Raw genomic sequence first — 24,620 nt, forward strand, 5'->3', positions numbered from 1 at the left:
ACTTAAAAAATAAAATCTTTAAAAAAAAGTGTTCACATTCCAGACCAGTACTCTCAAATTCACCTCACCTTAGTACCAAAGAAGGCAGGAAGATCAAGCCTTGTGCATCTTAGTAATGGTTTCTAAGACACACCTGCATCTCTGTTCCCAATCATCTCAGATTAGTGGCAAGGTGCACTCCTCCCTTCAGTGCCCAGAAAATCACATTTCCTTTGGAAGTGTATCCTCTGAGATGATAATTAAGGAGACAGACTGCTGATACCCCTCTGTGCCCTTGACCGTGTAATTTTCAGCTGGGACAGAAGGCTGGTATACTAACCTGAGGGGTGTTTTCCTGCAGGCCTTATCTTGCAGCAGTAGATCTGGGGTCTACATCAAACCAAGCTTTGTAGCTATAAAACTAGTAGGAAAATGATCACTTCTCTTTTTACATCTGACTTCTTTTCTCAGGGAAATCCATTTTCTTTCAAGGATTAGAGCCCAGATTAGCTTGTAGGAAGATAATGGTTTGTGTTTTTTAGGAAGATAATTTGGTTTTCTTCCCCAGGCACCACCACCATGGGAGCAGCATTGCTGGAGGACTGGTAAAGGGGGCTTTGTCCGTTGCTGCTTCTGCATACAAGGCCTTGTTTGCTGGGCCACCAGTCACTGCCCAGGTCAGTGTATGTTTCATTTTCCTGTACCAAAGCCAAGTCACCGGTGAAAATGATGCTGCCTGTCTGGGTTGGAGAGTAGTATGGCATTCTGCCACTTTCTAGCTGTAGGACTTTAGCCAAGTTATTTAAGGGAAGAAAGGGAAAAAAGCCTAGTGTTTGTTGAGGACCTGTTACGTGTGGGGAGCTCTTGCAAGTACGTGCTACAAGGTGAAGAAGACACCAGTCCCTGCCCAAAGAGAGTGGGACGCAAGTGAGGTGAACAGTACAGTATAAGATCCTGCACCAGTGTTCTCGGGTGGAAACCTCAGCCTGCTGTGGGCCCCTGCGCGGGGCCAGAGAAGGCTTCCTGGTAGGTGATGCCTGAACTGAGTCCTTAAGGACAAAATAAGTATGTGCCAGGAAAGAGAAACAGCATTGTGACAGAGACTAGCCAGTAAAAAGTTGGAAATGTGAGCCTGAAAGGTGAATTTGGGCTGGGAAGAGAAAGAAGAGAAAAGCCCAATTTATGTAGGTGGGGTGCTGTATTAAGTGGTTTGGGTGTTACTGGTTATAAGGGTAATTGGGGGGTTGAGGGGGAGGAGAGTGAATGGGTTTTAGGAAAATGATTAACATCAGATTTCTACCTAGTAAGATAATTCCACTATAGTGTGGAGGTTGGGGGAGCCCTAAAGAAATCATTTGAGAATCCATGTGTAGGTGGAAAAGAACTTGGGTAGAAGAGAAAGAGAAATGGCAGAACGATTAAGAGGCTGGAAAGAAGTCAAGGAGGAATCCCGAGTTTCTGGCTTTGGGCAATGGATAGTACCATTCATTAAGAGAGGATGTGCAGCGGGGGCGCTTGGGTGGCTCAGATGGTTAAGCATCTGCCTTCATTTCTGGGTCCTGGGTCCCCAGCTCAGTAGGGAGTCTGCTTCTCCCTCTCCCTCTGCTCCTGCTTGTGCTCTCTCTCTCTCTCTAATGAATAAATATAAAATCTTTTAAAAGAGAGAGGATGTGCAGGAAGAAGGATATATTTGGGCAGGAGGAGAAGAAAATTACGTCCGTTTTGGATGGTGTGGAATTTGAGGCACATCCAAGTAAAGTTGCCCACAGTGCAGGTGGGCATGTGCCTGTGGCTCCCAGAGGAGTGATTTGGCCTGGAGGTCAAGTCACCTGTATACAGATTCTAGCGGAAACCATGTGATTAGGTGAGAGTTCCCAGGAAGAAGGGGTGTAAAGCAAGAAGCAGCCTTTAAGGATCCAGGAAAGAAGAAGGGCCCTGCCCAGGAGCCTAAGAAGTAGGAGGAAGGTGTGCTGGAGCTCAGGGAAGGGAGCTTGAATGAGGAGGAGGTGCCAGTGCCTCTAGAGAACAGGGCACAAGTGGAGAGGACTCGGAGAGTGCAAGTATGCTTCATTCTCAAGAGGGAGCTGGAGCACAAAGGGAAGGAGCGAAAGCTGGGCCACAGAAGGCAGAGCGAGATAAATGTTTCTATAGTTGGCCGAGCCAGTAGCAAAGGAGGTTAACAGTCAAGGTGAGAGAGGATAATTCACAGAAAGAGATTTCTGAGGTGGTGAGAGATCATGAAATAGCAAGCAAAGGACATGTGGAAGGATTATCCAGGAAAGGAGGATGGATAATTTCTTCTGAAATAAGAGGGGAGAAGGGAACAGTGGAGTTAGGTGTAGAGAGAAATGCCAGAGACTGTGCTCAACACGTACACACAGTCTTGTCCTAATCTTCTCAACAACCCTGCCAAACGAGGTATTTTGTATCTCCGTTTTCCTACATAAGAGAGTTAATTGATAGTCAACACAGTAAGTAAATGGTAAGAGGGTAATCCAAGAATGAAATCTTGCCATTTGCAACGACGTGGATGGAACTAGAGGGTATTATGCTAAGCGAAGTAAGTCAGAGCAAGACAAATACCATATGATTTCACTCATATGTGGAATTTAAGAAACAACATGGGGGAAGGGAAGGAAAACTAAAATAAGACAAAAACAGAGGAGACAAACCATAAGAGACTCTTAACTCTAGGGAACAAACAGGGTTGCTGGAGGGGAGGTGGGGGGGATGGGGTAAATGGATGATGGGCATTAAGGAGGGCACATGATGGAATGAGCACTGGGTGTTATATGCAACTGATGAATCACTGACCTCTACCCCTGAAACTAATAATACACTATATGTTAATTTAAAAAAAAAAAAAGTGAGGGTAATCCAAAGTGTTAGGATTTAGGAAGGTTATGTGTCCACCACAGGGCTTGGCCCAAAGAGGGAGGTAAAGGAGTGTTAGCTCCCTCTTTTGTGGATTGCTTCTGTTCTTTAAAAAGGAAAAGGGAAAAAAATGCCAAGAAGGTCGCCCAAGATGTCATTTCGCAAGCAGTTTCTTGTTCAGCCCCTTCGCATAACTGACTGAACTCTGCTGGTAACCGTCTCTGCCCCTGCGTCCACTGGCCCCGTCAGCACAGTTACCTTTATCTTCACGGTGTTTCCAGTGCTTGCTTGCGTCTTTTCCTTCCATCAGGCCAAAGAATGCTTCCTTTTGAAGCCTCCTCCTCCTAGTTCTGAGGACAGTTCATTAGTTGCCCGGTTTCGGGTACAAACATACAGAATCCAGAGCAGGGCATTCCCAGTGCTCCCTCAGGCGGCCTGATAGTGTCAGGTGGACAGGAGTTGGCCATAGCCTTGCGTCCAATTCCCTAATATTTTAAACAGATCTTGGAAAGATTTGTATGATTCTCAAGATGATAACAATTTACAAGGCACATAAATGATACCAAAAACGGTGCTCTACTTTTCTTGACTCTACACAGCCAATAGTTTCTGAAGATCAGACAGCAGCCCTGATGGCCCATCTCTTCGAAATGGGATTCTGTGACCGGCAGCTGAATCTCAGGCTGCTGAAGAAACACAATTACAACATCCTGCAGGTTGTGACAGAGTTGCTACAGGTCAACAACAACGACTGGTACAGCCACCGCTACTGAGGAGGGGCCTCGTATTAAATCACTCTGCCTGCTTCTCCTGGGTGATCTTTATTCTGTCCTTGGGCGTAGGGGAGGAAGCCCTGGCTTATTTTTTAATCTGATGAATCTATATAGAGCCCATTATTGAATTCTCAAGACAGTACCTGCATTACAGTATTTTTTGGAGCAAATCAAAGACCAGAACTGAGGCAGAGACATCGGATGGTTGAATTGTAGGAAAATGGTTTTTCAGTTGATTTGGATAAAGCTCCTGTCTCCATTTTAGTGCATTGAAGAGCATAACTTGAACTACCTATAGAACCGTTTTTCTTTCTGCTTGTATCAAAGTTGAGTATTTTTCTTTGGATGTTGTGGATGTTTCTATGGGGATATCTGTTGTCAGTTTTTAAAAGAAATTAACCTTGGAGGTTGTTTTCAAGAATTCTTACAATTTTTCTAGCCTACCCCAAGCCTCATAGCTATGTTGCATTGAAATGACACCCAGAGCCCCAGAGAAATCTTGTTACTCTTCCTTGTTCAAAGACAAAGTCATTTCCCTGCGAGACTTAGTAATCAGCACTGTTGTTTTCTAAAGACCCCACTGGTACATTCAAGAAGATCACCTTCTGGGTCTCCACACTTCAGTGAAAGGAGGGAGTGTGCTCATTAACCCACCAGCACCTATTGAGCAGTGTTTACTGTAGTAATTTTGCATACATTTTTCTTTATTTAAGGGAACAAATTTAAGTAGATAGTGTGAAATATTTTGCTAATACTGTAGAGATGGAGAAAACGTCTATTAAAAAGAAAAGAAATGTAACGGTTACCTTTTTTTCTTAACGTCAGGGCAGAGGTTACTGGCACATGTTAAGAGTCGAAAAGTGAAAAGTGAAAGGCAGGCTCCTAGTTAATCTAGTAAAGTTAGTTCAGGGGCGGGCAAATAGGAAATGCTGATGCCTTCTTGAATGTTTGAAATCTGCTCAAAGGTACCTAGCCTTAGAGAGCCTAGAACAGGAAGAGGCTGTTTTGCAAAACTTGGATGGGGACAAACTCTGAAAAAGTTTTGAGTTAACCCCAAAATGAATGAGAAAGCTTGCTGCCAGGGGCCCAGGTCCTCACTCTGTTTACAGAAAGGAGTCTTGGGTACAATGGGTGAAGGAAAAGGTAACAAAAAAAAAACACTAAAAGCTATTATTCATGAAAATGACTTCCAGAAAAAGAAGACTTTTGCCCTCATCCAGAAGGGGGAAGGATAGTAAACTAGTATTATTTAACCTGGTTGGTATTTATAATGAATGGTGATGTTAATCATTAGTCGTCATCATGTTTATTTACAGTATACTTCCTGACCGCTATTAAATAAACCAAGATTCAGACTGCAAGCCAACCAGGCTGTTCATTATTTAAAACGTTTTTATCCGGGCTTTTGGGTAGAGGCTGAGCGGCAGGGTGTGTGTAATTAATTGGGTTGATTTCGGGCGGGACCTGTTCTGACCTCCTGAGTCGTATTGTAGGGGTCCAGAGAGGACCCCGAGGTCCAGTCGTCCGTCCGGTTGTTCTTGTACATAACCGCTTCAAGAATGGTGAAATAAAACTTCTTTGAAAGCCCTACCAGGACTGGCTGGTGCTTGCAAAAGCAGCGTCCGGGCCCCGGGGTGGTCTTTGAAGAGTTGAGCTCTTCCCTCGCCGCTGTGTCGAGAGGGGGCGGGCCCCTGGGAGGGGGCGGGTCCGGAGGAGCTGGGGCGGAGCCTCCGTAGTCACCGAGTCAAAGCTTGGGGCGAGCCCCTGGGTTCCCGCACTTTCGATTCTGCTTGCAGCCGGTTCTGTCCTGTCGCTCGGGGGTGGGGTAAGGTGCGTCCCAGATTTTACTTTCTTTCCCTTTGGGAGGCAAGGGTCGAGGGACCTTCAGTGCCTCCTAGCCTCACGCAGGCACTCGCGGGTTAACAGACTCGACTAACGGCCTCGGGGTGTCTGGAGGGACTTGAAATTCTCCTTCAGTGAAATCCCAGCTTCTGCGGCTGCTCGGGCTGCCCCGCTCCTCGGGCCCCTAGCCGAGCCCGGGAGTAAAGGCTGGAAGCAGCTTAGCCCTTCAGGGAGGCCGAGGTCGCTGCTCCCCACCCTCTCTGACGCTGCATATTCGCTCCCCCAGGACTCTGCTGAAGGGGGCCAGTAGCCTGGCCAGCCCCAGCCTGTGGCCCCTCGGGTCACCCTGCCCTACAGGCCCTTCTCCCCAAAGACACATTCCAGAAACCGCACTCTTAGCTGACAGGAGCCCTGGATCCCAGACCTCAACCAGGTGAGGCTCTCTTGATTTTGGCCCAGTGAGGTCTGAGTGCGGTTCACCTTGCCCACTCATTCTGCTCCCAATCCTGAGCCTTTGGGGAAGAATCTGGATTTTTAGCCTTTACCATTCCTTAGTGAAGGATGGACCCTGACCATTGCTCCCACCCTTCCACAGGCATTCTTGCCTACCACACAGAAAGCAGTGAGGAAGAGGTTTCTGCTCCCTTTCAGGGCTATTTTAAGGTTCTTAGGCACACCTGTGACCAGCCTAGCTGCCTTTCCCTTGTTTCAACGAATCCCTGCCTTCCTATTAGGCCAGCACTTGCGAGGGCTCAGGAATGGAAACTTTCCTTCCACTCCCAGGCTGGGAGATCGCAGGCATTTCTGCCTGGGTGTTCTAGACACCTCTTCAGAGTCATCTTGTTGCAGAGGGTGAAGGGACTCTGGACTGCGGCCTCCCCCACTGCCCGCCAGCCCCGTCCACTTCCTTCCCTTGAAGCAAGTGACAGCTCAGCAACTTTCTCAGAAAATAAAGTGCTCGGCCATTCACTTCTGGGGGTCCCTTCTAGGGAAATAACTTCTGCATTTTTCTCTTCCCTCTTGTAGGCAGATTGAGCTCCCCTGCAGTAATGAAAGGAAACGCACTGAGATTTCTGATCCCAGAGTCCCGTGTAACTGCTCAGTTTTCTGTATCCTAGCTTCCTTGGGCTGGAGCTTGCTGAAATTGGGGTGGTGCTCCTTGCAAATCTTGAGAACCCAAAACCAGAGTGACATCCTGTGTCCGTGCTAACAAGCTTAGCCCTGAATTCTGGTTTTTCCTCATTAGCGAAAACTCCCCCTGAATGATGGGTGAGACGTTCTCCCAGTCGGGCTCTCGGGAGGAGGAGAACAAGTCAATCCTGCCCCCCAGCCTGGCATTTGGCAGCAAGGCTGCCTGCTACTCCAGCACCCGAAGCAGCAAGTCTTTTTGTTCCCGCGTGCCTTGTGATGGGGCTGCCAGTGCCAGCTTTGTGACTTGTCCCACCTGCCAGGGCAGCGGGGAGATCCCGCAAGGTGAGTGGCCCAAGGCTTTGGCAAGAGCCTGGAATCCAGAACAAGCCCTTAGCAGCCAGCTGGTCAGGCCCCTCTGAGCCTCCTGGAATGGGGTTGGGTCTCCCAGCTCTTGGTCCCCCAGCTGCAGGCGGGCCAACGAGATGCTCACTTGCCCTGCGCTCGCTGCAGGGACACCCCCACCCCTCCTGCCCTGGTGGTTCTCCCCAGCCCGGCGGGTCTCCAGCCTCCCTGCTCCCTTAGCAGCGCTGTGCCTTAGGATTCAGGAAGTTACAAATGACCTCTCCAGAGAAGCTAGACTTCTCTCATTTACTGGTGCTTTCCGGAAATTCACACCCGTTAATGAAAATCTCACTTCCATTGCAGAGCTGACATAGTTGAGCTGCTGTCATCTGCCCAGCGTTCCCAGTCCTGCTCTGGGGCAGAGGTGGCATGCTTCTGACTCGACTCTGTGGGGCGGAGGGGTGCTTCTGGGAGGCTGGCGCAGGAAACCTTCGCCATGCATACTTGTTAGCCCTCTCTCTTACCTTCTTTCTCTCTACAGAGCTAGAGAAGCAGCTAGTGGCCCTCATCCCCTATGGGGACCAGAGGCTGAAGCCCAGGCGCACGTAAGTCCACAAGCCGTCACCTCTGGGGGCTGTTCTCTTTGTCTCCCCCATTCTGCCTCCCAACCCCCTGCAGTTCTTCTCCATTGGAAGCCTTGCTGAATTCATATATACTAGCTCCATTTCCAGAGTTTTTCCTGGTTTAAGAAGTCTGGGGCACAGCAGATGCCACCTGAGGGCACTCGGTGTCCTGAGCTTCGCTACTTCCGAGAAGCATGGCTCCCTTGTGGAAACAGGATCTCTTGACTCTGCAAGGCCTTTCTGGAGGGAGGGAGTGGCCCTGGGTGCGGTCAGTTTGGGGAAGGTATTTTTCCTGCGAGCATCCCTCTCTGTGGCACCTCAGACCTGCTCGTTCTCTTCCCGGTTGAGGTGGAAAACTAGCTGCTCCCTGTTCTGAGATACTTCAGAGCCTCAGAGGCAGCCCCGAGTTTCCCGGGACGGGGTCGTGACCCTGTTTGTCATCTGGGTCTCTTGGACGTGAATCCCTGCCACCTCCTCCCAAGGTGCTCAGCTGCAGTCTGCGAGCCACCAGCCTGCCCTCCCGGACCCCTGCACCAGAATCTGAGGCTGCCTGTGCCCCTCATAAATACTAACGAGGTGCTGTCTCTTTCATGCCTAGCTCAGTTTTGAGTTAGAGGGACGGATGATGTCCTGTTCTGAATATTAATTTTAAAATTCAGAACCCTCAAATTCATGTGGACATTTCTTCCAGCGATGATAGCTAGCATTCGTTGAGCTTTGGTTATGTGCCAGGAGCTGGCATCCGTGCCTTTTCATGCGTTAGCCCATAACGAATTCTGTGATGTAGGTATAGTTCTCTCCGTTTACAGACAAAGAAACTGAGGCCTAGGGAGCTTAAGTAGGTTGCTTAGAGCTACTGGGCCAGTGGGTACAGAGAGCTGGGAATGGAAGCCAGGCTGCCTGCCTCCCGATCCTGAGCTCCAACTCACTTTGGGCCACATCTGTACCTGGGCCAGTCCCCCACATCTGGGGAGGTAAAAGCACAGTTGGGAGGGGGCTGGTGCAGGGGAGAGCCTTGTACAGGGAGAGGAGTGTCCCTCTCTGCCCAAGGTTCCGTCGTGTTCAGACTTCTCCCCTCCTCTACCCTGGGTCCTGCTTTCTTTCCCACAGGAAGCTCTTCGTGTTCCTGGCAGTGTTCATCTGCCTTGTGACCTCCTCCCTCATCGTCTTTTTCCTGTTTCCCCGGTCCATCGCCGTGCAGCCCGCGGGCCTCAACTCCTCCACGGTGGCCTTTGACGAGGCTGACATCCACCTCAACATAACGGTGGGTGGGTGCCCACACCCTTGAGCCCCACACCGCCTTGCTGGCAGCTCTTCTCTGTAGCCCTTGTCCAGTGTTGCCATCCCGGGCTCGGGTAGCCAGGGGTACTATGGCAGGCCAGAGGGTGTCAAAGCCTGGGGAGAAGCAGGCACAACCGTGAACCCCACAGGAGATTGTTCAGGATTAGGACTGTACGCAGCGAGGGGTCAGAATCTGGACGAGAGAAATAAAACACAGGGCGTGGTTGGGGGGCATGCCTGAGACTCCCTGGGTGGGCGGAACTGAACAGAGAGAAGCCTCGCAGAATGAGCCTGGGTCCTGGGCCAACTTCATGTCTTACGGTGACCCCTTTGCCATTAAGAGCCCCTCCAAGGGGCTCCTGGCGCTGGGCTTCGGCAGCTGAGGCCCATAGTGGGAGTGGGGATCAGTCAGGCAGGGGGCTGGAGGGGGGTTTGGGAAGCTATTGGACTTCTCCTTTTCAAGGATGGTCATCTTCCCACTTCCCTTTCCCTTGTCTTCATCCTTAGAATATCTTAAACATCTCCAATAGCAATTACTACCCCATCACTGTGACCCAGCTGACCATCGAGGTTCTGCACCTGTCCCTCGTGGTGGGGCAGGTCACCAACAGCCTCCTCTTTCACATCGGCCCCTTGGCCAGCGAACAGGTGACTCCCTCTCCCTGGCCAGCCCTGCCCACAGAGGTGTGGACATGTGTGGGGGTCGGAAGGGGCAGCTGGGGTTGGGGCTCACCGTGTGCCCATTTGGTTGACAGATGTTTTATGCAGTGGCCAACAAAATCTGGGATGAAAATACCTAGTAAGTATCCCTTGATCTCTTCTCCCTTAGCTTCTTTCCCTGGTTGGAAACCCAGTGTTCATCCCTACCAGATTTCCTGGCTGCTTAGCAAACACTACAGCCAGCATTTGGCCTTCATTCTCGTGGCCAAGACTGCAATCTGCAAGGGATTCAGGGTCCCCAGCCCTCTGCCTGTTTGGACTTAGGTTGGAACGAAAAAAGGCCAGAATTGGGTTAATTCTTACACTCTGTGACCTTGGGCTCTTCAGCCTGAGTCGCTGAGAAAGATGAATGTCTTGTTTTCGGTTGAGGGAGGGGCTAGCATACAGCTGGGCCAAGCCTGTGGGGCTTGGAGGAACAATATTGCAGCAAGGGTGGCATGCTCACCTTAGAGGGAGAGAGAAAGAGTGGGAGTGGCGTTTGGTGTCCCTGATGGGAAAGAGCCCAGAAGCCTGGGACCTGCAGGTCTCCTCCCAGTTGCCATGCTGCTCAGTGTGAAACATGGTCCCGTGTTCTTTCTCTCTCAGCAAAATCTGTTCCTGGATGAAAATCAAAGTCCACCATGTGCTTTTGCACATCCAGTAAGTAGGGCTTGGAGCCCGGGTGCCCCCCCTCGCCCACTTCTGACCTGGGGCTCTCCTCTGCTCCACCTTGTGGGAGGAATCATCCAAAGCTAACTCCGTGGATCTTTGTTGGCTCTTGGGAAAGCAGGTCCGGCCCCTTCCCTAGATCCTGCCTTGCTTATGAGCCATCGGTGGGACAGCCACAGACAGAGCTGTCTGGATCACAGGTGGGACAGCTGTCCCAGGTGCACTGGCAGAGTAGGGAGCAGAAGGAAGAGCGTGCAGTGTTTAAGGGACCCCCCCCTCCCCAGACAGCAGAGCAGGGCCAAAGCTTTCCTCTTTGCCCCCAGACACAGCAACAAAGCCTGCTTCCTCTCCAGGGGCACCCTGACCTGTTCCTGCCTGAGCCATTCAGAGCAGCTAGTCTTCCAGAGCTATGAATACGTGGACTGCCGGGGAAACACATCGGTGCCCCACTTGCTGGTCCCTCACCCGCCGTGACCTGTCCGCTGTTCCCGAACCCCAGGCCCCCGCCAGGTTGGGCTCTGTCTCCCTGAGCCCAAGGAAGGACTACAGTGACTTTGCCAAAGGAAAAGCCCTGCTTTATTCTACCTCCTCCCCACCACACACACACCCTCAGCATAGGAAGCCCTATGTGAAAGTTAACTTTACACACACACATGCACGCACACACACCTCTCACGTCCTCTGACTTCCACAGGAAAAGAAGTCTGGTTCTTCTAGGGCCCAGCGCCAGGCTTTCCCCTCGGTCTGTCCTGAGGAAAGTCTGACCTGATGTGTATTCAGAGCTGCCTTAGAGTCCCTGGAGTGGCATCTGCTTTCTGTACTGAGCACCGTGGTTGCCTAGCCCCTCTGGGGCTGGCCTTCCTCCCGCCTGAAGAGAGAAATCTTTTATCTGGCTTTTAAAACCTGGATCTTTTTCACGTTCTCCACCCAGTGGTGGGAAAGTGACTTGAGGGACGTCCATGCTGTCTCGTGCCTTCCTGCTTGGTCATGTGACAGAGTGGTGGCGCTGGTCGGCTTCTCTCCTGGTAACTTGGGCCCTGACAGCGAGGTTGGCTAAGGCCCTTTGGCTCGGCAGCCTCCCTGGTTAAAGACTGTCCCAGTTCCTAGGAAGACAGAGCTGTTCTCTGGCTAAAGCTTCTCTCCATAAAGATTGTTTTCTTAGTCTCATCACAGCAGGAGTGAATGTAGTAGCGGGGGAGAGAGGCATCTGGCACCCCCTCCGCCTCTCCAGGAAAAACAGAGATGAAGCCAGAGTCATTCGGGAAGGTATTTATTGAAGTTAGGCTTCTGGCTGGTGGTCGGCCCACAATGCTGAGCCCGTGTGAGTGGACAAAGGTCGGTCAGACGGCGGTGTCAGCTGCCGCCCGGTGACGGCCTACAGAGGTGAAGCTGTCAGGATTCGGCCAAGCTGCTGGCACTCCAGCATCCCCAGCATAGCTCCAGGGCCCATCCTCTGCTCCCAGAGGCCTCTGCTTTCCTTCGGGCATGCACAGGCTGGAACCGCACATTAGTAGGGACCGGCCTCGACCTCTCCTCTTTGCTGTCACTCAGATGCAGAAGCGAAGTCCTAGATAATGCAGGTTCCCACTGGGCTCCAGATGGAGGCGGTCTGTGGTGTCGCTGAGCAGGAATGGTAATTGCTCACTAAAGGGAGCTGTGGTTTTTCTCAGGCCGGGAGGTGAACTTAGGTGGTGGGGCAAGCTGAATGCGAAGTTGGATGGATGGAGAGGGGGCAGTGGGGACAGCACCTGGCTAGCTGGCTGGGGGGACAAGGGGAAAGAAGGAGGTTGTCCTGTCTCTGTGCTTTCGTGCCTGAGTAATTGGGAGTCAAGAAGATACTAGCAGGAGCACAGAAGTCCAGAAAGGCCAGGCTGGAGTTTCCGCTGTGTGTTGGTTGCCAAATGTCAAGGATTTATATCGTCTTCAATAAACTATACTTCACAATGTTAAAGAGTAAACAAAGAGTCTCCTGTGAGTTGGGAGGAGAGCTGGACGACACTCCCGGCCTGTTTCTGGTGGCCGAGTGGGTGCCAAGCTCTCTTCCCCAGGCGCAGAGCCCCTCTGCTCTTCTGGTTGCTGAGAGAGCGCTCCTGGGAGCTTACTCTCTCCCTTCCTCCCACTGTGTGTCTCTCAAGTTCCCTCCCTACTTTAATATTCCTGTTCTGGGCCCCACCCCAGGTCCCCCGGCTACCCCCCTCAGGAAACACTGCCCTGAGGGGTCCCTTCAGCCTGTGGGCTTCCGTGAAAGGCCCAGGCATCCCCTCACTGGCGCCAGGTGGAAAAGGGGACAGGCTGTGGGAGGGACCCCGGGTGTCAGCTTCAGGAAGTGGTGAGGGGGTGAAGCCTGACTCCGGGAAAGGCTGAGGTGGGGGAAGGAAGAGGCCTGTGGGGTTCTGTGGGCCAGTACCCCTCCCCTTCCCAAGATCAGGTGTCCTGTACTTGAGGTTACAGCCCCCCTTTCCTCTGAGCTCTTTCCACCCCTGCCTCCCATCATCCATGCCACAGCTCAGCGCCCACTATGGGCCAGGCATTACACTGGACCTGGGGGGGCCCCCGCCTGCCACCTCTAATGCTGCTCCAGGCCTGTTCCGGTGTGGTGCGACCTCTCCTTCCCCAGTTGTGTCTCAGTAAGCACCAGCCAGTGGGGAGGGGTCCTGGCTCCAGTGAGAGTCCTCAACCTAGAGCCCCCAACAGGGGTGTCTGGGGGGCTCAGTCGGTTAAGCATCCACCTTGATTCTTTTTTTTTTTTTATTTGACAGAGACATAGCGAGAGAGGGAACACAAGCAGGGGGAGTGAGAGGGAGAAGCAGGCTTCCCATGGAACAGGGAGCCCGATGCGGGGCTTGATCCCAGGACGCTGGGATCATGACCTGAGCCGAAGGCAGACGCTTAAAGACTGAGCCACCCAGGCGCCCCCCACCTTGACTCTTGATTTCGGCTCGGGTCATGATGTCAGGGTTGCAGGATGGAGCCCTATGTCCGGCCCTGTGCTCAGCAAGAAGTCTGCTTGTCCCTCTCCCTCTGCTCCTCCCCTCACTTGCTCAAGCACACACATGGGCTTGTGTGCTCTCTCTCAAATAAATAAAATCTTTGAAGCCCCCAACAGACCTATCCTTGCTAAATAAGGGCCAGCAATGGGGCTATATAGACTTGGGAAGGCCAAGACCAAGTTCTCCCATTGGCTTTGCCTCCAGAAGTCCAGAAAGGCCAGGCTGGAGTTTCCGCTGTGTGTTGGCTCAGCCTACTTTCTTCTCCCACCCACTCCATCTCCTTCATGGGTCCTCATTCCCCTTTCCCTTCATCCCAGTCTCACAGAGCTGACCAGTCTCTTGATTCTTTTTAGGAGGAAATCACATTTTATTCCCGGCTAGCTCCTCTTCTCGAGGGGATCAGGAGGGGGTGACTTGGAGTGGAGATGCTGGGGGTGAGAAAGAAGTCATCTGTTTTTTTGCTGATGGCCATTGGGGTTGAGGGTCTCTCTCTGGGTCACCACTGCTGTGTGTAATTCATTGACTGAGAAGAGGGAGAGACAGGAGGCAAACTGGGTTAGTTAGCCATTTCTGGGCCTGCTGTTCCAGAACGTTGTATCAAGCCCTTTGAGGCCAAAGAAATAAAAGTAAAATGGATCGGCCCAGTCCTCATCCTAACAGGGCTGGCATCAGGCTCTCTCATCCTTTGCACCTGAGCCAGAGAAACCTCCTTTCCAAAGCTTGTACTGTGTTACGTCCTTCTCATCAAGAGTGACCACCCTGGGTTTGAAGGCCTGGATTGAGCCAGGTCCTAAGCTAAGGGCTTGTGACGCCTTCTCTTTCAATGGCCACATTCAGTGGTCCGACACCTCTGTTAAGGAGGTGGTATTAGCACTCTCATCTTATGGATGGGGCAGATGAGGCTCAGAGATGCAGTCACGCTGCTGGGGACTGGCGATCCCGAGACTCACAGCCTGTGACTTCATGTCTTGCCCTCCTCCGGCTCCAGCTGCCTCCGCCCCAATCAGCACTTAAAACAGCCCCTCTGGGGGCGCCTGGGTGGCTCAGTTGGTTAAGCGACTGCCTTCGGCTCAGGTCACGATCCTGGAGTCCCAGGATCGAGTCCCTCATCGGGCTCCCTGCTCGGCAGGGAGTCTGCTTCTCCCTCTGACCCTCCCCCCTCTCATGTGCTCTCTCTCTCCTCTCATCCTCTCTCTCAAATAAATAAATAAAATCTTTAAAAAAAACAAAAAACAGCCCCTCTGTTTTGCTTCTCTGGCACCTGGCCCGTCTTTTTGAATAGACTGTCAACCCCTCCGTTTCTGCTGAGTGCCAAGCAACAGGCCACAAATGGGCCATTCAGCAGTGACTATATAATTGCATATAAAGGCTTTATGTAATTGACTTTATAAAATATAAATAATTGCAGCCCCTCCCGCCAAGGAAGCCTCTCTAGATTCCACACACAAACACACACACGCAGCCAGAGTCGACCTGCCTTTCACACTGTCTCACCGTGAATCGTGAGTGCTCGGTGTATTTATCTGGATTTGACTGGAATGAGTTCCTGAAACCTGATGGTGAAACAAGCATACATTATTCATCTGACAGTTTCTGAAAATGGAACACGGCAGAGCTGGACTCTCTACTGTGTGTCTGGGGGGCAGGCGGCAGCCCCTATCTAGGGCAAGGCACAGACAGAGCCCACCCGGAAAACTCATACCCGGGAAGCTGCACCGTGATTCCTGTTCCAGACTTCCCAGGGCTCAGCTCGTCTCTTGTTAAGCCCACCCTCACTCCCTCTGACACCCTCGTCCCGGAGGAGGGGCTGCCACCCTCTGCAAAAGTCAGCAGCCTCCTTTGCACCCCCAGAGTGATGCAAACATCCCCGGGGGGGGGGTGTGGCCCCCAAGTAAAGGCCAAGGATGCCTGGGAGAGTACAAGACAATGGGAGGACGGAGGTGCATTCTGGACTATAGGGCTGGGGGTGGGAGCAGGGAGCTCTCTCCTTACCACCTGCCCTCCCAGGCATCTCACTTACTAGGGCCTTGAGGGGGTTTTGTTCCTCCTGGGAATCCGTTAAAGTCGGATTGCCCTCCAGTTTGATGGATCCCTACTGAGCCAAGCTGGGGACCTGGCTTTTGGGAATCCTGCAGAATGTGCACAGACGTGCACTGAGCCAGAGGGTCATGGGCGTTCTGTTGCCTTGACTGAGGCGGCGGCGCGGGTGGGGTCTGTGACTGCTCCGGGAGCTGCGGTCGGGGAGGCTGCGGTGGGGCGGGGGGCACCTGCGGCTCTGGTGACGCTCCTGGTGGCCTCGGCAGCAGTGACAACTGCTGCTCCTGTTGAGACCCCCGAGGGGGCTGGGGTCTTTTCTCGGATTGGCCTTCCTCCTCTTGGAGTTTCTTCAGTTCCTGGCAAGAAGCCCCCCACAAGTGGCATCCTCCTCCCTCCCCACCCCGTCGCCCATCTGCTGGGGACACTGCGGGGAGCAAGGCAAGCCATCAGAGGAGAGGCAGAGGTGGCCGGAAGGTCTCTGTTCCCTAGACATGGAGGCTGGGCTCCCTTCACCCACCGCAACACCCGAGAACTGTCTTTGGTGACAGTGCCCCCCTGGCACAGCCCCGGCCCAGGAAACAGCAGTGTCCGGGCACCTGCCTCCTACCTTGGGAGCTGTGCACTGAAAACAGTTTGCAGTGGGGGAAGAATAAAGAATACTTTCTTGCAAACCCTGGGAGATAGCACTGTCCAATAGAAATACAATGCATGCAACCAGTAATTTTAAAATCTTCTAGTAGCCACATAAAAAAGCAAGAAGGAAACAGGTGAAACCGGGGCGCCTGGGTGGCTCAGTCATTAAGCGTCTGCCTTCGGCGCAGGTCATGATCCCAGGACCCGGGGATCGAGCCCCGCATCGGGATCCCTGCTCGTCAGGAAGCCTGCTTCTCCCTCTCCCACTCCCCCTGCTTGTGTTCCCTCTCTCGCTGTGTCTCTCTCTGTCAAGTAAATAAATAAAATATTTTTAAAAATAAATAAAGTAACACTATAAAAAAAACAGGTGAAACTAATTTAATATATTTTGGTTAACCCAATACCTCCAAAACCTGTAATCAATATAAAAAATATTAATGAGATAGTTTATATTCTCTGTTTTTGTACTAAGTGCAAAACACAGCATTTATTTTACATTTAACAGCACATCTTAATTTGGATACTACATTTTGATCAAAAATGATTGCCTTAGATTTAGATTTTATAAAATTTACAGTTGAAAAAGATTTACATATCCAGGTTGTTCTAAACATACTTCAAAGTTTTCCAATACATAAAAAGTATTTGTTTTTAAATGCAGATTTAAATTAATTAAATGTATATGAGATTTTAAATTCAGTTCCTCAGTCTCACTAGCCACATTTCAAGGGCTCAGCAGCACACAGGCTGGTGGCCACCCTATTGGACGGTGCAGCTTTAAAATCTCTCAGGCCAGGGCTGCTGGGTGGCTCAGTCGTTAAGCGTCTGCCTTGGGCTCAGGTCATGATCCCAGGGTCCTGGGATCGAGCCCCACATCAGGCTCCCCGCTGGGTGGAGAGCCTGCTTCTTCCTCTCCCTCTGCTTGCCACTCCCCCTGCTTGTGCTCTCTCTCTCTCTCTCTCTCTCTCTGTGTCAAATAAATAAAATCTTTAAAAATAAAAATATAAATAAATAAATAAAATCTCTCAGGCCTGACCCTCCCTTGATCCCCCACTAGGCCTCAGCCTAGTACAACAGCAAAGTTGAGTTACCCTAACACACACACGCACGCACACAGAGTCCATCCAAGAGACTATCAAAGGAACCTTACTTTCTTCCCACCCCCAGCAAAAAACATTGGCCAGATAATAGCTTCCTAGGGATCTGTCTCCCCTCCGCATTCCCTTCCGGCCCCCTGGAAGGACCCCGATGAGCCTGGACCTTCTCATGCACCTGCTCCTGCTGTTGCTGCTGTTTGGCCATCAGCCACCTCCTCCGGTCCAAAGCCATCTGCCTGCGCCGGGCCTCCCAGTGGTAAGCACTGCCCATGATGGTGGGGGTGACAGAAGGCCTCAGAAGGGGGTGGGGGCAGGCAGGGCCCAGGATGCTGCCCCCACCGCCTCTGTTTCCTCTCACCCCCACCCCACTGCCTGTAACCAGAACCACCTCACAATGGGAGGAGGGAGGACGTCTTCCTAAGTTGCCTAGGGAATGCCTGAAAACTACATTTCTCTCCAAGGCCCTGTGAAGGTAAAAGACACCTTTCCACCTTAGCTTTGGGTTTCCATGGGCCCCAGGGACAATTTCCAAGTCAGCTGGCTCTTCTCTCTGGTTTCTTTCTCCCACCCTTCCCAGGATTCCAGCATCCTCATCTGGCCCTCTGCAGACCCCCATCTGCCACCACCAAAGTTCTCTGGAGTTACCTTTCCCTCAGTCCTCCATCTCCTCCTGCTATACTGAGTCAAGAGGAAAGAAAATAGGGGCGCTTGGGGCGCCTGGGTGGCTCAGTTGGTTAAGCGACTGCCTTCGGCTCAGGTCATGATCCTGGAGTCCCGGGATCGAGTCCCGCATCGGGCTCCCTGCTCGGCAGGGAGTCTGCTTCTCCCTCTGACCCTCCTCCCTCTCATGCTCTCTGTCTCTCATTCTCTGTCTTAAATAAATAAATAAAATCTTTAAAAAAAAAAAAAAATAGGGGCGCTTGGTGGCTCAGTCGTTAAGCATCTGCCTTCGGCTCGGGTTGTGATCTCAGAGTCCTGGGATTGAGCCCCGCATCGGGCTCCCTGCTCAGTGGGAGCCTGCTTCTCCCTCTCCCATTCCCCCTGCTTGCGTTCCCTCTCTCACTGTGTCTCTCTCTGTCAAGTGAATAAATAAAATCTTAAAAAAAAGAGGAAAGAAAATATAAAATCCAATGAACCCTCACTGGGGTGTGAGCCTCTGTGAAGACGGGGTGGCTAATTTGCCTGGGGATTCACAATGCTGGGCTCAAGCCTAGGGTCTACCTCTTCCTCTAACCTTGGAGACCCTACATAACCTCTCTGGGCCTCAGTCTCCTTGCCTGTAGAATGGGAAGGGTATTACTTGTTATCTCCTCCACAGGACTGGCATCAGGACCAAGTGGATTAATGGATGAGAAATGTACAAGACAAAGCAGAAAATTATCCAGCTGCAGGTTGATATTTTTTATTCTCCTACCTGATTTTCATCCCAGGTAGGTGGAATGGCCAGGGGAGGGGATCATTTCCTGCAACCCAGGAAGGCTTCTGGGGGCAGGGACTGGGTGGGCTATTGACTGCTAGGCTCCCTCCTACACCCACATGCCCTTACCCACAGATAACAATCTTTCTAGAAGCAGCAGAGCCTGAGTCCAGCTTCAGGTGTGGGGGCAGGGAAAGGGCATGGGTGAAAAAGGTCTTCAAAGCCAGTCCCAGCTTCAAACACTGTGCTGGTGGAAAGCAGGGTGCCGTGGGAAGGTGACAGTGGAGAGCAGCCCTTGTGCCAGAGGACACAAGGAGACAGGTTCCTGGAGAACCTGTCAATCTGGTCAGCTGCTTTAGTGGACGGAGCCCGGGCTGTGGAGTCCAACACACTCGGGCTGAATCACGCTCTTGCCACCATTAGCTGGTGGTCCTTAGGTAGGTCACTCAGTGTCTCCAAGCCCCTTCCGGTGACACTGTTTGTGTAGAGGCCGCTTTTAAGCAACAGGCTTGAGCAATGGAATGTAGAAAGGGCCGGTGGCCAGCCACCACCAAAGTGAATACCGACAGGCTCCTTGGGCAACCCACCTCAAACTATCCATAGGCCCTACCTAACCGATCAGGCACAGTTACCAAAAAATGGAAAATTCCATATGTCCCCATACCTCCTCACCTTCCCTCTTTAAATACAGCCCCACCCACTACCTCGTGGCAGACCAGACCGGCTCTCTCCTGCTCTCCTGCCCACAGCTCCCTGGCAGTATGTTCAATCTCTTCTATCTCCTTTGTTCTGCCTGAGGTGAATCCTATCACTGCCCATGCCATCAGCCCCCACCCGATGGGGACGCCCCACAGTTAGGTGCCCCCATCTGATCGAAAGGGAGAGAAACCACATTTTGGAAGACCCCATGGGATGCTTGGAAAATGCCTGCCCTCACAGTGAGCGTGAGCCAATCCTCATGCCAGAGGAGGGATTTTCAAGGTGAATCGTGCCCTCCCCGTCTCTTGCTCACACTGCCTCTCCCAACCCCCACCTCAGAATCTTTGTTGTGGAAGGAACAACAGTATATTTAGAAGCACGGGCCAGGTAAGCCCTGTGAAATACCAGCTGTATTATTTATTACATGTACAAATGTGGCCTAGTCACTCTCTCTCTGATCAGTTTCCTCACCTGCAAAGTAGAGATAATAATACCTCTATTCAGGAGGTGTTGTGATAATTAAAGGAAGTAATCCATGTCAGGCACAGGATTCAATAAATAGAAGCTTTTACATCCCAATAAACCCATCGTAAGTTGAAAAAAATCTAGGTTGAAAATGCATTTAATACGCCAGCCTATGAAACATCATAGTGTTACAGAACAATCTATCATAGCTGCTAATTCCAGAAACAAACGGGTGAGCCCTGACGCTCTGTCGCGGCCAACTGCTCCGTCCTGGGGAAGCCGGATAGGGCTGGACAAATCAAAAGCATAGCTCCTGGCTGGGTTTGCTGACATTGCTACCAAGCAAAGTCAGATAAATTCTGCTGCTGCTGCTCAAAAAGCCAATAACTCAAAGAGAGGAGGGTTTGGAAAAGAGAAAGGGAAAGATTTATTTCAGGTGGCAGCAGCTAAGGAAGGTGACAGGCTCAAGCCTTAACAATCGACCTCTCCAATGGCAAGATGGACAACTAGAGTTGTATAGAGGTTCAGGAGGGTACATGCAAGAGAAAAGGCAGGGAGCATATGATCATGGGGGGTTGGTATGTGTTCAGCCCATGATTATGGGCAGGGAAGGGAATGTGTGAAGTGTGGTCTTCTAGACATTCCATTGCCATCAGGGCTTCTGGTCCAGCGATGGGAATGTTCCAGTCATTGTCAATGCCTTAAGAAAATGCGATAAAAAATAACCATTGGGGTCTGTGGTTGAGCAAGAGGGTTTGCTGACAATAGCTTAGCCTAGCCTACCTTAAATGTACTCAGAATGTTAGCTAGGATGCAAAGGAAACTTATTCAAATAAAGAGGCTGAAAGCCATCAGCAAAAAGGAGGAGGGGAAGAGACAAAAGCAGGGAAGGGATATGTTTTGTTTTGCAAGTCCAGAAGTTCCTGCCAAGGAGACACTTAGCCAGGTGTTTCACCTGATAGCCCCTTATGTGAGCCAGTTTGAGCTGGAATGGAGCTGACAACCTGGGAAGAAACCTCCCTGTCCTGAAGTTCCTGTTAGCTCATTATAATACTAAGATCTCCTCCTATGGGTGGAGTTCTCTGCCATTTTTTTAATATACCGTGTATGTACTAACATGCTGACATGCTAGGCACGCACAATTGAACTAAAGTGCTTACGTGAGGTCCCTGCCCCAGCCCCCTAATACACTGAATAAAAGCTTCCTAACAACCAACAAAACTAAAAGGCAGCCTACGGAATGGAAGATATTTGCAAACAACATATGTGATAAAGGGTTAGTATCCAAAATCTACAAAGAACTTATCAAACCCAACACCCAAAAAACAAATAACCCAGTTAAGAAATGGGCAGAAGACCTGAATAGACACTTTTCCAGAAAAGACATCCAGATGGCTAACAGACACATGAAAAATGCTCAACATCACTCATCATCAGGGAAATACAAATCGAAACCACGATGAGATACCATCTCACACCTGTCAGGATGGCTAAAATTAATAACACAAGAAGCAACAGGTGTCAGTGAGGATGAGGGAAAAGGGGAACCCTCTTGCACTGGTAGGAATGCAAACTGGTGCAGCCACTCTGGAGAACAGTATGGAGGTTCCTCACAATGTTAAAAATAGAACTACCTTACAATCCAGCAATTGCACTACTAGGTATTTACTCAAAGGATACAAAAATACAGATTCGAAGGGATACATGCACCCTGATGTTTATAGCAGCATTATCAATAATAACCAAACTATGGAGAGAGCCCAAATATCCATCAACTGATGAATGGATACAGAAGATATGGTACACACACACACACACACACACACACTGGAATATTATTCAGCCGTCAAGAAGAATGAAATATTGCCATATGCAACGACATGGATGGAGCTAGAACGTATTATGTTAAGTGAAATGTCAGAGAAAGAAAAGTGAGATATGAGTGAGATCATATGTGGAATTTAAGAAAGAAAATAGATGAACATACAGGAAGGGGGGAAACAAAAAAGGAGAGAGGGAAACAAGCCATAAGAGACTCTTTGGATTTCTTTTTTTGTATTATTTATTTATTTATAAGAATTTATTTATTTATTTATTTATTTATTTATTTATTTATTTATTTATTTATTTGACAGATTGAGAGAGATCGCGAGAGCAGGAGCACAAGCAGGGGGAGTGGGAGAGGGAGAAGCAGGCTCCCTGCTCACCAGGGAGCCCGAGGCGGGACTCGATCCCAGGACCCTGGGATCATGACCTGAGCTGAAGGCAGACGCTTAACGACTGAGCCAGGCACCCCTCTTTGTTTTTTGTTTTTGTTTTTTTAAGATTTTATTTATTTGAGAGAGACAGAGAGAGAGAGCATGAGCAGGGGGAGGGGCAGAGGGAGAAGCAGACTCCTCACTGAGTGGGGAGCCTGACATGGGGCTCGATCCCAGGATCCCGGGATCATGACCCGAGCTGAAGGCAGACGCTTAACCGACTGAGCCACCCAGGCGCCCCAGGAGACTCTTAATGATAAAGAATAAACTGAGGGTTGCTGGAGGGAGGTGGGTGGAGGATGGGCTAGATGAGTGGTGGGTATTAAGGAGGGCACTTGTTATGATGAACGCTGGGTGTTACATGTAAGTGATGAATCACTGAATTCTACTCCAGAAACCAATATTGCACTGTATGTCACCTACCTAAAATTTAAATTAAAAAAAAATAATAAAAGTTTAAGGCACCTGCGTGGCTTAGTCGGTTAAGCATCTGCCTTCAGTTCAGGTCATGATCTCAAGGTCCTGGGATAGAGTCCCACACTGGGCTTCCTGAGCAGCAGGAGTCTGCTTCTCTCCCTCCCTCTGCCCCTCCCCCCCCTCAAATAAATAAAATACGTATTTTTTAAAGATTATATTTATTTATTTGACAGAGACACAGCGAGAAAGGGAACACAAGCATTAGTCTACAGTTGGGCAAAATCATCTAACAGAAAGCCCATTTGATCATAAAATGTTGAATATCTCGTGTAATTTATTGAATACTGTACTTAAAGTGAGAAGCAGGATGGTCGTACAGGAACAGAATGGTTGTCAGTTGTTTACCTTCGAGATCCCGTGGTTAACTAGGGGCTGTGGCTGCCTCTGCCCAGCATCATGAGAGAGAATTGTATCATATATTGCTGGCCCAAGGAAAGATCCAAATTCAAAATTCAAAGTACAATTTCTACTGAATGCCTGCCATTTCACACTATGGTAAAGTCAAGGAAATGTAAATTGTACCATCGTAAGTTGGGGACCATCTGTATAGTATTTCATAAATTTAAGATGTTATCAATTGAGATTTTATGGACTTGTGAAGGGAAGAAAGAAAAAAAGATGTGCAGCCATGTGTGAAAGAAAGAAAGAAGGAAGGAAGGAAGGAAGGAAGGGAAAGAAAAAGAAAGAAAGGCACCTGGGTGACTCAAAGAAAAAAAGAAAGAAAGAGCGGGAGGGAGGAAGGAAGGAAGGAAGGAAGGAAGAAAGAAAGAAACAAAGAAACAAACAAAGAAAGACACCTGGGTGGCTCAAGAAAGAAAGAAAGAAAGAAAGAAAGAGAAAGAAAAAGAAAGAAAGGCACCTGGGTGGCTCGAGAAAAAAAGAGAGAAAGAAAGGCACCTGGGTGGCTCAAGAAAAAGAAAGAAAGAAAAGAAAGAAAGAAAAAAAGAAAAAGAAAGAAAGGCACCTGGGTGGCTCAAGAAAGAAAGAAAGAAGGAAGGAAGGAAGGAAGGAAGGAAGGAAGGAAGGAAGGAAGGAAGAAGAAAGAAAGAAAGAAAGAAAGAAAGAAAGAAAGAAAGAAAGAAAGAAAGAAAGAAAGAAAGAAAAAGAAAGGCACCTGGGTGGCCCAGATGGTCAGATGGTTGGGTATCTGCCTTTTGCTCAGGTCATAAGCCCAGGGTCCTGGGATCAAGCTCCACGTTGGGCTCCCAGCTTGGCAGGGAGTCTGCTTCTCCCTCTCCCTCTGCCTCTCCCCCTGCTTGTGCTCTCTCTGTCTCTCGCAAATGAATAAATAAAATCTTAAAAAAAAAAAAAAGAAAAAGAAAAGGAAAGGAAAGGAAAGGAAAGGAAAGGAAAAGAAAAAAGAAAAAGAAAGGTAAAAGAAGGATGCCTGGCTGGCTCAGTTAAAAGAGCATGCCATTCTTTGTCCCAGAGTCGTGAGTTTGAGCCCCACATTGGGCGCAGAGACTACTTAAGTAAAGGAGGAAGGAAGGAAGGAAGGAAGGGAAGAAAGAAAGAAGGGAGGAAGGGAGGAAGGGAAGAAGGAAGGGTCCAAAATGGAGTCGCTTGCCCCCAAGACAGCAAATCAAGATTTAATTGCAGGAATGTGACTTTTAACCAGTCAGTCTGGAATTTTCTGATCAGCACCAGTAAGGTAGTCTTCATGATAGACCTCCAGCCTTTCCCCTCAAAGGAAGGTGACCATGCCTGAAACAATCCTTTCTTTTCTTTTGCTGATAACTTCCTTGTCCAGCCCCATTTCTGCCTATGAAAGTCTTCCATTTTATACAGCTCCTCAGAGCCCCTTTCTACTTGGCCAGAAGGGATGCTACCTAACTCATGAATCAGAGAATAAGGCCAATTAGGTCTTCAAATTTACTCCATTGAATTTTTATTTTTTATTTTTATTTTTATTTTTTAAAAAGATTTTATTTATTTATTCATGAGAGACAGAGAGAGAGAGAGAGGCAGAGGGAGAAGCAGGCTCCCAAGGAGCAGGAAGTCCGATGTGGGACTCGATCCCAGGACCCTGAGATCATGACCTGAGCCGAAGGCAGATGCTTAACCATCTGAGCCACCCAGGCGCCCGAATTTTTTTTTTTTAAACACATTTAGTGCCAGTGACAGAATCCAAGCAAACTTCAGACAGCATTTGGGGATGAGAAACAGGTGTGGTACCCTGTGAAGCTGGTGCGTTCGTTCTCTTTCTGGCCGGTTCTGAGGGCCGTGGGTAAATTCTAAGTCTGAACTCCACTCTCTTTGCATCAAGCCCTGACCTAACTGACTTTGCACAGATCCTTCTTTGGTTGGAAATCTTTGTCATTGGTTTTGTCCCAG

The 24,620-nt window shown here is 50.0% G+C and overlaps 2 protein-coding genes across 10 annotated transcripts in view; both read left to right on the forward strand.

Annotated features, from left to right (window-relative positions):
- Positions 1 to 5,216, forward strand: part of NBR1 (NBR1 autophagy cargo receptor) — a 29,881-nt gene extending 24,665 nt beyond the window's left edge. For all 6 annotated transcript variants that reach the window (XM_064582517.1, XM_064582519.1, XM_064582520.1 and 3 more), the window contains 2 exons: positions 548 to 656; positions 3,453 to 5,216. In XM_064582517.1, coding sequence (XP_064438587.1) covers positions 548 to 656; positions 3,453 to 3,626 — 283 coding nt within the window. In that variant the 3' untranslated portion in view covers positions 3,627 to 5,216. The remainder of the gene's footprint in view (positions 1 to 547; positions 657 to 3,452) is intronic.
- A 122-nt stretch (positions 5,217 to 5,338) lies between these two features.
- Positions 5,339 to 14,674, forward strand: TMEM106A (transmembrane protein 106A). Of its 4 annotated transcripts, none has more exons than XM_054510796.2 (8): positions 5,339 to 5,451; positions 6,715 to 6,941; positions 7,483 to 7,546; positions 8,675 to 8,828; positions 9,353 to 9,493; positions 9,601 to 9,644; positions 10,151 to 10,204; positions 10,537 to 14,674. In XM_054510796.2, the coding sequence occupies exons 2-8, from the start codon at positions 6,731 to 6,733 to the stop codon at positions 10,685 to 10,687; spliced, it is 819 nt and encodes a 272-aa protein (XP_054366771.1). In that variant the 5' UTR covers positions 5,339 to 5,451; positions 6,715 to 6,730; the 3' UTR covers positions 10,688 to 14,674. The 4 variants fall into 4 exon arrangements, with proteins under 4 accessions (XP_054366771.1, XP_054366773.1, XP_054366772.1 ...); XM_054510798.2 differs by having other exon boundaries at positions 5,339 to 5,456; positions 10,537 to 14,672; XM_054510797.2 differs by lacking the exon at positions 5,339 to 5,451 and adding an exon at positions 5,469 to 5,901 and having other exon boundaries at positions 10,537 to 14,672.
- The last annotated feature ends 9,946 nt before the right edge of the window (positions 14,675 to 24,620 follow it).

This window comes from Mirounga angustirostris, unplaced genomic scaffold (assembly GCF_029215605.1).
Source record: "Mirounga angustirostris isolate CCGP_5_RB_7025 unplaced genomic scaffold, mMirAng1.0.hap1 SCAF_17, whole genome shotgun sequence".
In the NCBI taxonomy this organism is placed as follows: domain Eukaryota; kingdom Metazoa; phylum Chordata; class Mammalia; order Carnivora; family Phocidae; genus Mirounga; species Mirounga angustirostris.